This window comes from Populus trichocarpa, chromosome 4 (genome assembly GCF_000002775.5).
Source record: "Populus trichocarpa isolate Nisqually-1 chromosome 4, P.trichocarpa_v4.1, whole genome shotgun sequence".
NCBI classification, from domain to species: domain Eukaryota; kingdom Viridiplantae; phylum Streptophyta; class Magnoliopsida; order Malpighiales; family Salicaceae; genus Populus; species Populus trichocarpa.
Genome location: NC_037288.2, coordinates 23,774,324 through 23,789,045, shown reverse-complemented (window position 1 = coordinate 23,789,045; position 14,722 = coordinate 23,774,324). Strand labels below are relative to the sequence as shown.

The 14,722-nt window shown below is 35.5% G+C and overlaps 2 protein-coding genes across 3 annotated transcripts; both read left to right on the top strand.

Moving 5' to 3' along the window:
* The first annotated feature begins 137 nt into the window (after window positions 1-137).
* On the top strand, window positions 138-3,703 carry LOC18098397 (glutathione S-transferase zeta class). Of its 2 annotated transcripts, XM_006385056.3 has the most exons (11): window positions 138-285; window positions 399-495; window positions 599-655; window positions 778-863; window positions 962-1,033; window positions 1,336-1,389; window positions 1,513-1,588; window positions 2,081-2,142; window positions 2,410-2,469; window positions 2,966-3,097; window positions 3,450-3,703. In XM_006385056.3, exons 1-10 carry the CDS (start codon window positions 283-285, stop codon window positions 3,074-3,076), a joined length of 678 nt encoding a protein of 225 aa, XP_006385118.1. In that variant the 5' UTR covers window positions 138-282; the 3' UTR covers window positions 3,077-3,097; window positions 3,450-3,703. The 2 variants fall into 2 exon arrangements, with proteins under 2 accessions (XP_006385118.1, XP_024454573.1); XM_024598805.2 differs by lacking the exon at window positions 599-655.
* Window positions 3,704-5,771: 2,068 nt separating this feature from the next.
* On the top strand, window positions 5,772-12,128 carry LOC18098396 (leucine-rich repeat receptor protein kinase HPCA1). Its single transcript, XM_052451967.1, has 19 exons — window positions 5,772-6,321; window positions 6,488-6,608; window positions 6,700-6,771; window positions 6,930-7,004; window positions 7,109-7,180; window positions 7,339-7,500; window positions 7,601-7,675; window positions 7,820-7,891; window positions 7,965-8,036; window positions 8,123-8,191; window positions 8,332-8,406; window positions 8,560-8,631; window positions 8,766-8,900; window positions 9,037-9,518; window positions 9,659-9,805; window positions 9,882-10,018; window positions 10,229-10,448; window positions 10,666-10,898; window positions 11,363-12,128. Exons 1-19 carry the CDS (start codon window positions 6,240-6,242, stop codon window positions 11,846-11,848), a joined length of 2,859 nt encoding a protein of 952 aa, XP_052307927.1. The 5' UTR covers window positions 5,772-6,239; the 3' UTR covers window positions 11,849-12,128.
* Window positions 12,129-14,722: the final 2,594 nt, after the last annotated feature.

The following is a 14,722-nucleotide window of genomic DNA, read 5'->3' as shown; positions in this document are numbered from 1 at the left end:
ACTTTGATAAGGTGGGCCCAGAGAAGGAGACATCTGTACACGTTGCAAGACCTGGGCCACAGCCACAACTCTATCATTTTAATATTATAAAATGAAAAAAAAGAAGAAGTAAAAAACAAACAAAGACGGGTTAAAAACTTAAAACTACGGTGCCATCTAATATTTTATTGCTGACACTATAAAAAAACTATCTTTTTTTTTTTTGTATTTTTGTTCATACGTTTGTCAAAGTAAAAAAAGGAACTGTGATGTGGTAGAGAGAAGGAGAAGGCAGGAAGTTCGATGGTATCCCCCCCCCCCCCTCTGTTTCTCTTCCATTTACCTCTTACATGATATGATTGTGGCCCGAGTTTTTTAGGTTAATTTTGCTGTTTTATTTGGGTATATGTGATGTACAGGCAGAAAGTGGAGAGAGCAATAAGAATAAATTGAAGCTGTATTCTTACTGGAGGAGTTCTTGCTCTCAACGTGTTCGCATTGCTCTTAACCTCAAAGGTTTTCCCTTTTCTTTTGCTTTGCTTAAAGTTTGGATTTTTCTTTTGGTTTTTCTTGGTGGGATTTCATTTTCTCGTCTTGATTTTTAGTTTCTTGGTTACAGGGCTCGAATATGAGTATATACCTGTTAACCTGCTTAAAGGAGAACATTTCAGTCCTGGTGATAACTAATTACTTGCTACTAGTTATTTTTTTCTGTTCTTTCACTCTTTATTTCCTATTCTTGTGTTCAATCTTGTATTAAATGTAGAATTTTCTTTTAATACATATTGTGTTGGGTAGATTTCTTAAAGCTGAATCCTCTCGGATATGTGCCTGCGCTGGTAGATGGGGAGATTGTAATTTCTGACTCTTTTGCCATTTTAATGGTGACTCATTTTCTATTTTTTTTGCTTCTTTGTTATTTATGGTGCTCATCGATTGACTCCCTTTTTAATCTTTCAATTTTTTCTCTCGAAATATGTAGTATTTGGAAGAGAAGTACCCTCAGCATCCTTTGTTGCCTAGTGATCTTCAGAAAAAAGCCCTTAATTATCAGGTTGCATTGCATATCCTTCCGTGCTTTTTAACTACTATATCTTGTTTGCGCACCACTTATACCAACAATTCATCAGCCAACACAATTGGGTTCATTATTGGAAGCTGCAGTTTTGATATGAGTTCCTCTGATCATAATCTTGAGTTCCTGATTTAATTGGGCACACTGTCTGTTTTATATATATTGGGCACAACTGTCTGTTTTATATATATTCTTTCCCATCACATTCAGTTTTACCAACAGCTTCTGTGCCGAGTGTCAAATACTGATTTTCTCTCTCTCTTTAATCTCTTCCATTTTAGGCTGCAAATGTTGTCTGCTCTAGCATACAGCCTCTTCAAAACTTGGCTGTGCTAGTAAGTATCTTATTGAGATCATTGCTCATGTTAATCTGTTAATTGTGTTAGAATTCAGATGATGTTTATCTGACATTGTCAGACTAATGTTCCTCATGCTGTTTTGCTGCACTCTATTTACAGAAGTATATTAAGGAAAAAGTTGGTCCAGATGAGGTGATTCCTTGGGTTCAGAGTCATATTAACAAAGGGTTTGCAGGTAAACCAACTTTTTTCTTTAAATACTACGTGGAAAAGTTGAAATTCCATTCGCAAAAAATAACATCCAGATCAGTCCTCCATGTTGAATTCTTTTTCAGTGTAAAAGCTAGACAATTAGCTTTTCACTTCTCATTTGCCATAGGCTGTCAACACTGACAACTTGTACATACAGACCTTGCTTCTCATGTTCTCCGTCGATATGAGTCATATGACCTGTTTCTGCTATGGTCTAAATTCATTCACAAGAAAAGTCACACAAGACTTGTAATAACAAGAAACATCTGACAGGTTCATCATTAACTACTTGTTTGGTCATGTTCAGTATTTGCCAACATTTGTGTTAAACTCAGTAAAATTATGTTTAAATGCAAATCAATGGATGATAACCATTTGAGTTTGCCTGGTCAGATTCAATATGAATATAAGCTGACATGTTAAGGCGTGTTTGTGCTTCTTATTTGAATTTTTCTTGATGTATTGTGTGTCTCAGCACTAGAGAAGCTGCTAAAAGACTCTGCTGGAAAATATGCAACTGGAAATGAAGTATCCATGGTTTGTTTTCTATTGTTTTTTCGCTTCGTCTTTGTTTTCCTTGAAACTCAAACTTTCATGTATAATATACACCTTTTATGGGACAACAATCTGGATCTAGCTTGACTCTGCTCCCAAACCATGGATCTGGGTTACTGATATGAAATGGTGTTGTTGGAGCTCCAAATGCTATAAGATGGTGGATTTTTGAAGTGCTTGTGACACATTATGCTGAATCCTCACTTCTATGGCATAGAATAAATTACGATACATTATTTCACCTTGCAGGCAGATCTGTTTATAGAACCACAGATTCATGGAGCAATTAAAAGGTTCAATGTTGACATGGTAATTACCGTTCCCTGAGTTTTTTTTATTTGTGTATTAAATTCTTATTTTTGCATGTAGTTCATCTGTTCAGTTTGAATTGGTACAAATCAAACAAACATGTGCTTTATAATATCCATCTGTAGTCAGCACTAACATGTTTATCTTTAATTTTTTCTTGTAGTCTGTGTTGAATTTGTTATGGTAGAATATTAGGTTTAATGAAAATATGTAACAGTACTAAAGTTGAGAAAAAAAGTGTAATCCCTCTATGAATCACGCTATTTAACCTGTAGCCACAATTTGTTACAGTAAAATAACTTTGTTTTTGTTTTTTCATCATTTATGTATTGCTCATCTCTCTCCGTCCCCCCCCTCAAAATCCCTTGCATTTGAATTGTTGTGTGCAAAGTGATATGACAACTACTCTCTAGATTCTTAATTCTATGTTTTAGTTTTCTGTTCATTATTTAACATCCAATTTGACAACTGTGTTCTTGCTTTCTCATTTGTGCAGACTCAGTTCCCTCTTCTATCAAGGTTGCATGTAGCATATAGTGAGCTGCCAGCATTCCAGAATGCCATGCCAGAAAATCAGCCAGATGCCTCACCTTCATCTGTCACTTAGCTGAACCAGTATATCCTGAAGGTAAAGGTCTCCAGTAACATAGCGGAAGCAAAATGATAAATACTTTGCTGTGCATATTGTTCTGATGTTCTTCAAGTTTATTTTCTTATGTCTGTTTTCACTAATGTGCTTGCCAGAATAATTTATCCACCAATAATCTATTGAATAGAGTTAAAGATAATGTCGAGCCTTGCTCAAGCTCAAGCTTGTTTGTTTTTATTTTTTATTTTTCTGTTGATGGGGAATGGAGGAGGGGAAAGTAATCGATTCAGGATCTGTTTGAGTAATTTCCCTTTAGTTCTTCCCATATCAGCATGCTTATGTCTTTGCTTATCGTTCTACTGAAATTGGTTTGGTTCATTTTCCTTTTCAGATCAGATTTTCTCATCGGAAAATATCAATGTAAAGCAACAATCAGTGAGATATCGACGTAAAGCTTGTGATTTCTAGTATGACATTACAATAAGGATTTGGTTGTACCAAACATGTATGTATCAATGCAGATTTAGAATAGTAATGGCACAGCGAAGGTAACTATCTTGATATGATGCATGCCTGAATCATCCTGTCTTCATCATCTTGCATTTGTCTATTCCCTCTAATAATCAATTTGATCAGTTTCATCAATGTTCTTGAATTTTATAGCATTCAGGAGGAGGGCCTTGAATTCCATGCTTTGACAACTTAATTTCTGAAAAGAAATCCAATCTCAATTATTCCTTGTAATTTTCGTTTTCATATGTAACCCACCCTCATGTTATTCATTCAAGCAATTATAATCCTGCAACTGTCTAGCTTTAAGGTTGATCATGATTGGCAGATCTAAAGTACAGAGTCCGACTTGGGTTAGGTTTTTTTTTTTTTTTTAGTCCAGATAGATATTGGCCTATTTAAATCCAAGTGAACCTTTAAGTTAATTTACAACTTAGTTGACCTGGTTAAACTGACTGTTTCAATTTTTTTTCTCCAAAACTTTTTCTTTTTTAAAAATAAAACAATGTTGTTTTGAGATAGGCTTGAGTTGACCAATAGATTTATAGGTTGTAGTCTATGACTACAAGAACACAATTGGAGCAGTTAATTCCTATCTAGAGGGCATTCATTTGCAAATGAACAAATGAACCTTCCCTGATTAGAGGAGGAGGAGGAAGAAGAAGAATGAATCACTGCTTTGCAAGATTGACCATAAAAAAAGTTCAAGAAAGTCTTGAGGAACTATTTTTCAACTTTGACTTTTTTTTTTTTTTTAATAAAACTATTTGGTTCATAGAAGAAGCCAGTCTATTCAAATTGGGTTTCTGGAGAAGGCTCTTAGGAATATTTGGCAAATAAGCCATTGCTTGGTCCAATAAAAGGAGAACTCATTATAGATCAAGCTTCTTGTAGTGGTTTGATACTTTTTATTTAAAAAGTATTAAATTATAATTATTTTAAATATATTTTGATGATTTTGATAATAAAAAAAATAAAAAAATATTATATTGATGTATTTTCAATTTAAAAACACTTTAAAAAAAATATCATTATCATATTACAGAAAATATAATTATTTATATTATAACTTGGTGTTATATTATCATCTCAATCTTTTTCTATTTGGATGAGTGAAATACTAATATATATATATATATATAAAATTTATTTTAAAATAATGTTCAGTTAAGGCATCCTTGTATATAGTTTTCATGAATGACTTCTATATATCATTTACTTTCTAATCTAATTTCTTAAATTATATTTTTTTGCTTATAAAAAAAGGGAAAAAATGCTTAGCATTTTGCTATATCAATGAAAATTTGATGTTCAAGCATGATATAAAATCTCTAATAATCTTTTATTTTTAGAAATATTTCATCTGGATTCTAATCAAATATGCTTGATTTGCTATTTTTTTTAATCAATTTTTTTTCAAGCGTGATATAAAATACACTTATTTCTTGGCTTTTAAAAATATATATATATGCAAAAATTATATGTAAAAGGGCACCAATAAATTTATAAAAAGAATTATATGAAAAGGGCAGGCATAATTCTTCTATAGCCTTACCATGTGAAAGGGCACCAATAAAAAGAAGAAGAAACAAGAAAAAAAGAAAGAAAAACCCTTGAAAGTATATAAAAACATATAGTATCATGCAACTTAATGTTCTTAAATAAAAAAATTAATCTTTGAATATTCACTTGAATTGTGCATATATCATACAATAGAACAGGAAAAAGATCGGTCCAAGTTGGAATAATATATTAGAGTTGTTGTGCCAGTGGCTCCCATTTCTTACCAAACCAGCCACGTCACCACTTTCTGCTTTGGCACGATGTATTGACAAAGGATGCAAAGCCAAATGTACAAGAAAACAGGATTTGGTAAACCAAATGGGAATGCATATAAAGAAGAAGGAAGAACGAGTCTTCTTAAAGGGTTGAACATTCGGATGGAGATCGGGTCCAAACACCACTTTCTTGGAATTTCTTCACCATATTATGTTTAATTATTTATATGGTGCTGGATTCTGCTAGCTTGCTTGTGTCACGACATAACCTAGTCGATAAATCTGGTTTGACAGGTTGATATGAGAAACTTCTGGTCCAGTTTCAAATTAAATTAAAAAAAATATGAATCCTGATTGATCTATCCAAACCCTGTCCAAACCTGCCGGGCGAACACCAAGACATAAGAAAAATGAAGCCATAAAAATAAATTGATCTTAGATGACCCGGTAAACGTGGATCAAATCTATCTTCGTTATAAACCCAAGTCAATTTCAAGGTTAGTCTCCGCCCTGTCTGAAAACTATGGTTAGCAAAAAACATCTGAGACTCTCACGAAAGAAACTTTAGATGACCAAAGTAAAACCTGTACTAGTCGTCTGTTGCTGATTATGATTTTCAATATTGCATGTTGAGATCATTCAACAGGACTTGGCCTATTTAGTTTTCATATTTTTTTGTTCTATTTATCGAAGTTTATTTCTACCATCAACATCTCACAAGGGAGCAGTTGACGTTGTAAGCATCACCCCTTTTGATATAGTTTTCGTCCGCCGGAAGCCGGTGACGTTGGAAAACAATACAATTAGCGAGTGTTCGTCAACTATAGGAGGCAGCTGAGAGAAATATTTTGAGGTTTGAGAGCCTTCTGTTGGAGCTCAGCAGTCTGTAAGAAATGGGTTCAGGACTTCCCGTTTTCCTGCTGATCACCTGCCTTCAAGTTCTAGTTATAGCGGCAGTGACAGACTCTAATGACTGTAAGTTCATCTATGGTTTTCTAAGCAGAATTAACCCTCGAGAGTGTTTTATATTATTTTGTTATTTGGTGTGGAAGTGCCAACTTACCTCAAATTTTATTTCAGCCTTTGTTCCTTGTTTTCTTTATGTTTAAACCATGGCAACTGTTGTGTCGATCTGATGCAGTATCTGCTCTAAATTCTCTCAAGAGTAACTGGAAGAACACACCGCCGACTTGGATTGGTTCTGATCCTTGTGGCGGTGGGTGGGAAGGAATATGGTGCACCGGTTCTCGTATCACCTCCATGTATGTAACTCAGTGCTAACTGCTTTTGATTGTTTTTTTTCATGCTCATCTTCGGTATATCTGAACATAGAGCACGCGTTTCTATTTTCAGAGTACTCTCAGGCATGGGATTGTCCGGCACGTTGACTGGCGACATCGGCAATTTTCCAGAGCTGCAAACTCTGTGGGTTTTCTCTATGTTCTCTTGTCCCCTCTTAGTTCAACTTTCATGCTTGAAAATCCAGTGATGAGTTCTCTATACTGCAGTGATCCATGCGACTTGAGCTTTTAGATAAGTGGCAATTAAACCATGTAGTTATCTGATATCAGTTCTGCATACAGGGATTTGTCTCAAAACAATGGTTTGACAGGAATTCTCCCATCAGCAATAGTAAATCTGAAGAAGCTTGAAAATCTGTAAGCAAATTGAAGTTTTTCTATGCCGTTCTTGAGCAACCTATCTTTTCTTAGCTACAAACCCAGAAACTATCTTTTACTGGTTACTTTACATTGGATGCCAGATTCCTTGTTGATTGCAATTTTAATGGACCAATTCCTGACGGGATAGGATCTCTAACGCAGCTGGTCTCATTGTAAGAATTTCTGTCGTCGCCATTTCAGAATTTGATTAGTAGAAAACAGAACCTGGAGACAATACTTCAAATATCATCTGCCTAGTCCGTTGATACATGGTGTGCAATATTTGCTCTTCAATTCCTGTATGCAATTTCCCAAATTTCTTCCTGTGCAGATCTCTAGCTTCCAACAACTTCAATGGACCAATACCACCTTCCATCGGCAAAATGTCTAATCTTTCTCTGCTGGATTTAACCGACAATAAACTCAGCGGGACAATTCCAGTATCTGATGGGACTTCGCCTGGTTTAGATTTGCTGCTAAAAGCAAAGCACTTGTATGTACTATAGATCATTTCTGTATCTCTTTGAAGCAGTCATTTGGAGTTGATCTATTTCTCCAGAATAATGTTCTGTAATTGCATCCATTAATTGCAGTCATTTGGGGAAAAATCAGTTAACCGGCGGAATTCCATCAAACCTTTTCAGCTCAAATATGAGTCTCATACATGTGTAAGTTATCCGAAAACCTGATAATGTTTTCTGTTGACTGTACATGTAATTAGACATGAACAAGGAGAGTAGAATCCTTGAGATTAGAAAATCCAAAAACTCAAACAGAATAGTTAATCCTTTTGAATATCTTACTTTGAGCAGGCTTTTTGACAGCAACCAACTTAGTGGCAACTTTCCTTCTACACTGGAACTAGTACAAACCTTGGAGGCGATGTGAGTATATGTCCTGCTCATAGACTGGAACGTTTCCAGTTACTTGATATTAAATATTTTGTCTTGTCAACAGACGTCTAGATAGGAATTCATTAACCGGGCCCATCCTTTTCAACTTCACCAGTCTCCCAAGTCTTTCCGAGCTGTAAGAACACAATTTCTCTTCAAATTTCCTTGAATTTTATGTTACCCGCTCTACTGGATCAAGCATAACTTGCTATTTGTTTTTAGGTACTTGTCTAACAATAAATTTTCTGGATCAATGCCTGACCTCAGTGGCATGAAGGTCCTCACCTATGTGTAAGTAGCCTTTGATTATGCAAAATCTAAATCTATCTTCAGATTGCTAAAGTGGGACTCCAGTATTCCCTTTTCCACAGCTCGGTGCTGTCTCAGTTTCAGTGTCATATCTGATTCCCAGATTCATTTTTTATTTGCAGGGACATGAGCAACAATAGTTTTGACGCATCATTAATCCCACCATGGTTTTCAAGCCTACAATCCATGACATCATTGTATCCCTCTCTCTCTCTCTCTCTATCTTTCTCCAAACACACACAAAGCAAAGAGGCAAAATAACAATATTCATACCTTGCGCTTTTGCTCTCTTGGATAATGAGAAAGTGTAGATCTCTGGTAACCCTAATAGGTAAACTTTGTGCTGACAGAATAATGGAGCGCACGCAGCTTCAAGGACCAATAAATGCCACCCTCTTTAGTCCTGCTCAGTTACAGTCTATGTAAGGACTACCTTCTTCTCAAAAAGCATTATATTTATACTCGATTGATTGGAATCAATACAGTGACATATTTAGTAAAAACCTGATAAAATCCAGTGATGTTTAAAGCTGATTCTTCGGACTTATGTTGACAGAGTATTAAGTAACAACCAGCTTAATGGTTCCTTAGATTTGGGCACCAACTATGGGAGCCAACTGCTACTCGTTGATTTGCAGAACAATTCCATTAGCGAGTTTGCACAAGGAACAGGATACAGCAAAGAATTATTGTAAGTGACTTCTTTGAATCTTTTTATCTCCTAGGCAAGGAACTGAATCTGGTTTATTGCTAGAACACGGAATCCGGTATCTATCATAATTGTATCAACTCAGATATAATGTTGTGCAACTGTCATAACTTTTCAGGCTTCTTGGTAATCCGTTTTGTCAGAAGATGCCGTCTTCAGAAAACTGCATAGTTCCCCAACAGCCAAATTCTTCATATGCTACACCAACAGAAAATTGTGTGGCTCTTTCTTGCAATGCCCAGCAACTTCTCAGTCCAAACTGTAACTGTGCAAATCCAATAACAGGAATTCTACACTTCAGATCATTTTCCTTCTCAGACTTTCAAAATGGAAGCTATTATACTCTTCTCCAGGCTGCAATGATGGAATCTTTCAAGTCCGATCAACTTCCCGTTGATTCAATTTCTCTAAGTGTTCCATTGAAGGATGCTTATGATTACCTTGAAGTAAGGCTGGATGTTTTTCCATCTGGCGTTTACGTTTTCAACCGGACAGGATTTTCTGTCATTACATCTCAGCTCAACAACGTAACTTTTGTCAAACTCCCAGATGCTTTTGGACCATTCTTTTTCACTCTTAATACCGACAACTACTTTACCGGTAAAGCAGAACTTTGAGCAGAAACTTGTGCTTGATACTGACTTGTAATCCAGAGGCCTCATTCCCTGGACACTTTCTATAGTAGCACCAATAAAAATAGCCTACAGTTCTACCTCAATGTAATCATAAATATTATGCAGGTTCGAACAAGTCATCAAATACTGGGATCGTCATTGGAGCAGCCGTAGGTGGTTCTGTACTTATGCTACTCTTACTCATGGCTGGAGTTTATGCTTTCCATCAACGGAAAAAGGCAGATCAAGCTACTGAACTAATGAATCCATTCGGTAAACAAAACCCAACACTTCCCTTTTTTGTTTTGAACTCCTGGGAATTACTCATCACTCCCTTGTACAAATGCAGCATCATGGGACCAAAATAAAGCCAATGGAGCCGCTCCCCAGATAAAAGGAGTGCTAAGTTTCTCTTTTGAGGAGCTTAAAAAATGCACCAACAATTTTTCTGAGGACAACGCCCTTGGATCTGGGGGATATGGGACGGTAAGTTGACTATACCTGTAACTTGGAGAATATATCAGCATAGATTCACTTCTTTAGGATACTTCATAGAGGTGCTTTACCCACTTCTTAAGAGGACATGTCCATGTTGGACCATGGCAGCATTTCTAAAGCTTTCAGTAGTACTTCACTACACTATTATGACAATCTCTATATTTCTTTCTTTGCACTCAATTTGCTATGTGTTCTCAGGTTTATAAAGGAACTCTTCCCACTGGTGTGCTAGTTGCCATTAAAAGAGCTAAACAAGGATCATTGCAGGGTAGTCATGAGTTCAAAACTGAGATTGAGCTTCTATCAAGGGTTCATCACAAGAATCTTGTCAGCCTGTTAGGTTTTTGCTATCAGTTAGGTGAACAGATGCTGGTCTATGAGTACATTAAAAATGGTACTCTTACAGACTGTATTTCAGGTATTTTCACATCTCTTAATACAAAACTAATAGCTTGCTGCATCCTCTATTGTTCTTTTCATAGAAATTAAATCATGTTGAAGTTCTTAGAGTATGTGACTTTTAATGCCCATCACCCTTTACTTATATGAGAAGAATATAATCCTAAAAACACTAAAGACAACATGGAAAATTCTCCCTAGTTTCTCATCAGACAATATCCTAATGATTTATGCAGGTAAGTCAGGCTTCAAGTTAAGTTGGACGAAGAGACTCGGAATAGCATTTGATTCAGCTAGAGGTATTGCGTATTTGCATGAGCTTGCCAATCCACCCATCATACACAGGGACATTAAGTCCACTAATATCCTCCTGGATGATCAGCTAATTGCAAAAGTTGCTGATTTTGGTCTATCAAAACCCGTGGACAATAATGAAGTTCATGTTTCTACTGGAGTCAAAGGGACACTGGTCAGTATAGCATCTTTCAAATCTTTATTTGAAGTATAGAGAAATATAATGCAATAACAGCTAAATCTATTTTATCTGCTCAAATAGTGATAGCAAAGGATTCATAGCAGTAGTTTCAGGACCAAGTCCCCAGCTTCCTCAAAATATTAATAATGGAGCCTTGATAACTGTTTTAGAAGAATAGGAGAATAAGAAATGGTGCAAGGCACCTATCATTTTCCCTAATTTTGTATGTACTTCTAGGCCTAGCCTGCAGGCAAGGCTAGACATGCATGGACAAGCTTATTTTCAATCACCTCCACCGTTCCACTATTCAGGCAGACCCTTGCAGAAAATATCCTGACTTTCCCTTTAAAGAAGTTAAAGATTAAATGAATTTAAACAAGCTATAAAGACTAAAGGCTAAAGTTTAATGAATTTCGTAACACTACTATAAAATGTGCCTGAGATTGAATTTTCTGCAGGGCTACTTGGATCCTGAATATTTCATGTCCGGACAGTTGACTGAGAAAAGTGATGTTTATAGCTTCGGAGTGGTAATGCTGGAGTTAGTTACTGGTCGAAAACCAATAGAACACGGGAGCTATGTTGTGAGAGAGGTGAAAACAGCTATGGGTAACCAGAGGACAAAAGATTCAAGCAACCTAGATGCCATCCTTGATCCCGCTCTTGATCCGGGCAAACCACTGAAAGGCTTAGAGAAGTTTATTGATCTGGCGATTAGGTGTGTCGAAGAATTGGCAGCCAACAGGCCTACAATGAATGAGGTGGTTAAAGAGCTTGAGAACATCCAGCAGCTGGCTGGTTTCAATGGCAATGCTGAAATGGTATCCACCTCAAAAACTTACAGTGAGACAACAGAAGGGAGTTTTTACCACGATTATAACAAAAACGCCTTCTTTGAGTACAGTGGAACCTTTCCACATTCTGAGATAGAGCTTCAGAAATAATTTTTCATTACACTCACAGTGTTGAACATAAACCTCTTGCAGTTTCTTTTGATCAAGCACATCACTTACCTTCTTCAACATTTTGATACTGTTGTTGTATATAGCGGGATGAGAACACACAAATACCTTTCCTCTCTGTTAAAGCATGCAGAAGCATAGATCTCTGTAGTTTGCCAGTCTCCATGTGGAGAATGTACCTTTGCATGAAGTCAAGTTTGAGATTTTTTCACATTTCCAAAGAATTTACCCTAAGAAAATCATGTTAGGATTTATTTTTCTACTTCCAACCTGTTTGTTTCACTTGGTGCTGAATGTTTTATGATGCTGGACAGGTTCTGATCTTTAGCAGATACGAAATATGAAGGCACCGAGTTTTTGATTTGCAGAACATGCTCTGTATACTTAACCAAAGGAAACTGTTTAATTTCCCATTAATCCACAGCTAATTACCATTAATTCCCCAAAGTCCATTGAGATCAATTATCTTTGCTATGCCTGCAAAAAAACACAGACATTATGTTGCCCTAAAAATTGCAACCTGATCCATGGAGTCGAGTTAGGATTTTGTTGCTGTCTTTTGCTTGCCTGGGTGCATTTCAGATCCATGTAATCCACGGGGATACTGCAAAACAACACTAATGAACAGTAAATATGAAAGGATTCGTATAAAAATCAGTTGGCACAAGAAGTATACTGATAGAAATGAGATTGTAGAATTTCCCGAGTAAATTTGAGTGTAATCCATTAAAGATAACAAAAGTTACGACCTTTTTTGTACTGTTTTTCTTATACGAACAGAAGTTAAGTTTTCCGCATGATCCATTGATGGCAAATCTTCAATTGAATATCCAAAACTATCAGATTCTTTGAACCTGCCTTCGATCATTCCATTAAGTAAATCACAAGCAATAAGCACTGGTTTTCACTTACTTTCTCATTAAACAAAAATGGCTCTGCAAACTAATGACTCAGAACAATTAAAAACACCAGCTTATCAAATAATTTTCCAGTACTCTAAGAACCGGAGGGACCTAAAAGGTTAGGGTTTAGCTAGGCCTTCTCTTCTCCGATCTTAACAAGCCCCAGTCCTGGAGGACCTAGAAGGTTAGGGTTCCGTTAAGCCTTCTCTTGTCCAATCATAACAAGCCCTAGTAGCCACGTGTCAAAGATGCTCGCGTCCAAAATTCCTATCCAGACTCCAAGCTCATAGCCATGTTCTTCCTTCGGTCTCGGGAGGAAATATAGAAATTTAATCAGAAAGCTTGGACACCGTGACTGCGCTCAAAAGCCAACCTTTTCTCATTTTGTTTATTCAGGAATAATTAATTAATATTTTGTTTTTATACTATAATAATAAGAATATTCTCGAATTAATTTTGTTATCCCATTTATTTATTCTTGAATTAATTCTTACATTAATCAAGATAAAGCATTTTTCAAGTTAAAAATAGATCGCACAACGGCAATTAACATTTTTTTTTTTTAAAAAAACAATTAATCCCTAAAATCAAAACTTAAAGAGTGGTAGAAAGTTAAAAGAATGAAGCAGTCGTCATTAACCACAAAATCAATAATTTAAAGTTATAATTAATTAATGTTAATTTTACCAAATTCAATGGAAAAATTAAGAAAAATAATTGAAGCAGTAGCAGCTCATTGCTGAAAAATTCAAAGTGGTGGGGCTGAGAGGGTATAATTTCTTTGAATATTGAGGTAAATGCGTAGGTAGCAGCAACGTCCTGGTGCCTATCTGTTTAGATATTTTTTTATTCATTAAAGAAGAGTCAGATAGGTAAAAAGTCTTTCTTTGAAAGCATCTCTAGGGCTTTTTAACTTTAAAATTAGAGGGACTGATATCGCTTAAAAAAAGATTTGGTAAGACTGCATCGTTTGTGTTCTTGAAATGTGATATCCACTTAGTATTGCACTTTTAAAACACGAAAATTATATGCTATTTTTTTAAAGTATGGTATTAATTAAAATTTAAATAGATTAAAAATATAATATTATTTCTCTCACGAAAAAAACCACTGCCGCCCTCGCTTCTCTCCTCAAAAACCCATTAAACACTTAGATTTTGATGGTTATTACACGGTTCAGAGCTACAAGTCAGCATATGGAATGCCATTATGTCCATTACTAGACGAGTTACAATGGACTAATTACATTGGACCTCGAGTTGAAGCAAACTCATCTAGATGGAAATTAAAACATAGTCAACGAATGTCTACTTGTTTACACAACGAGATGAATGCAAGAGAAGGTCATGCACATTATAGGTGTGGGATATACAATGACACATGACATAATAGGAAAATATATCATAATCGACAACGTATGTATAACAATTTATTAGATCATGTTATAATATATTATGACATGTTTTAAGCATATTAAATTTATATAATTTCACATCAATCACAAGTACTATTACAAAGGATGACATGCACTCAAAGTGGTAGATTATCTGCTTATGTTGAGCATTCACATTTGGATGATGATCATGATGGATTTTTGCAAGTTTTTTTAAGCGGGATAAAATTTTAGATATAGTTTCTATATAAAGAAAACTCTGTCCAAATTTTGATAAAATTATAAATATTTTAACTCTCTAAAATCATAAAGTAACTAAAATTTCAAATTAATAAAAACAATGATTTAATAATTTTTTTTCAGGTTTAAAACATGAAAATAACCTAAAACCTTACAATAGCCAAAACGGTTTAACCGTTTTGGTTACAGTCTAACCATTTTATCAAATGTCCAATCGTTTCTTAAAACGGTCTCTTTGAGAGTGTCGTGGTTCAGAAACACGATATTTTATTTATGTCACGGTTGTGAACCGCAACATCAGTTGTCGCTATTTAGAAACAC

Coding starts and splice junctions, on each gene's coding strand:
- LOC18098396 (XM_052451967.1), top strand. CDS start 6,240: ATGGGTTCAGGACTTCCCGTTTTCCTGCTGATCACCTGCCTTCAAGTT. Junction 8,192..8,331: donor ATGAAGGTCCTCACCTATGT/GTAAGTAGCCTT, acceptor TTTTATTTGCAG/GGACATGAGCAACAATAGTT. Junction 9,519..9,658: donor TACCGACAACTACTTTACCG/GTAAAGCAGAAC, acceptor AATATTATGCAG/GTTCGAACAAGTCATCAAAT.
- LOC18098397 (XM_006385056.3), top strand. Junction 1,034..1,335: donor AAAAAGCCCTTAATTATCAG/GTTGCATTGCAT, acceptor CTTCCATTTTAG/GCTGCAAATGTTGTCTGCTC. Junction 1,390..1,512: donor TTCAAAACTTGGCTGTGCTA/GTAAGTATCTTA, acceptor CTCTATTTACAG/AAGTATATTAAGGAAAAAGT.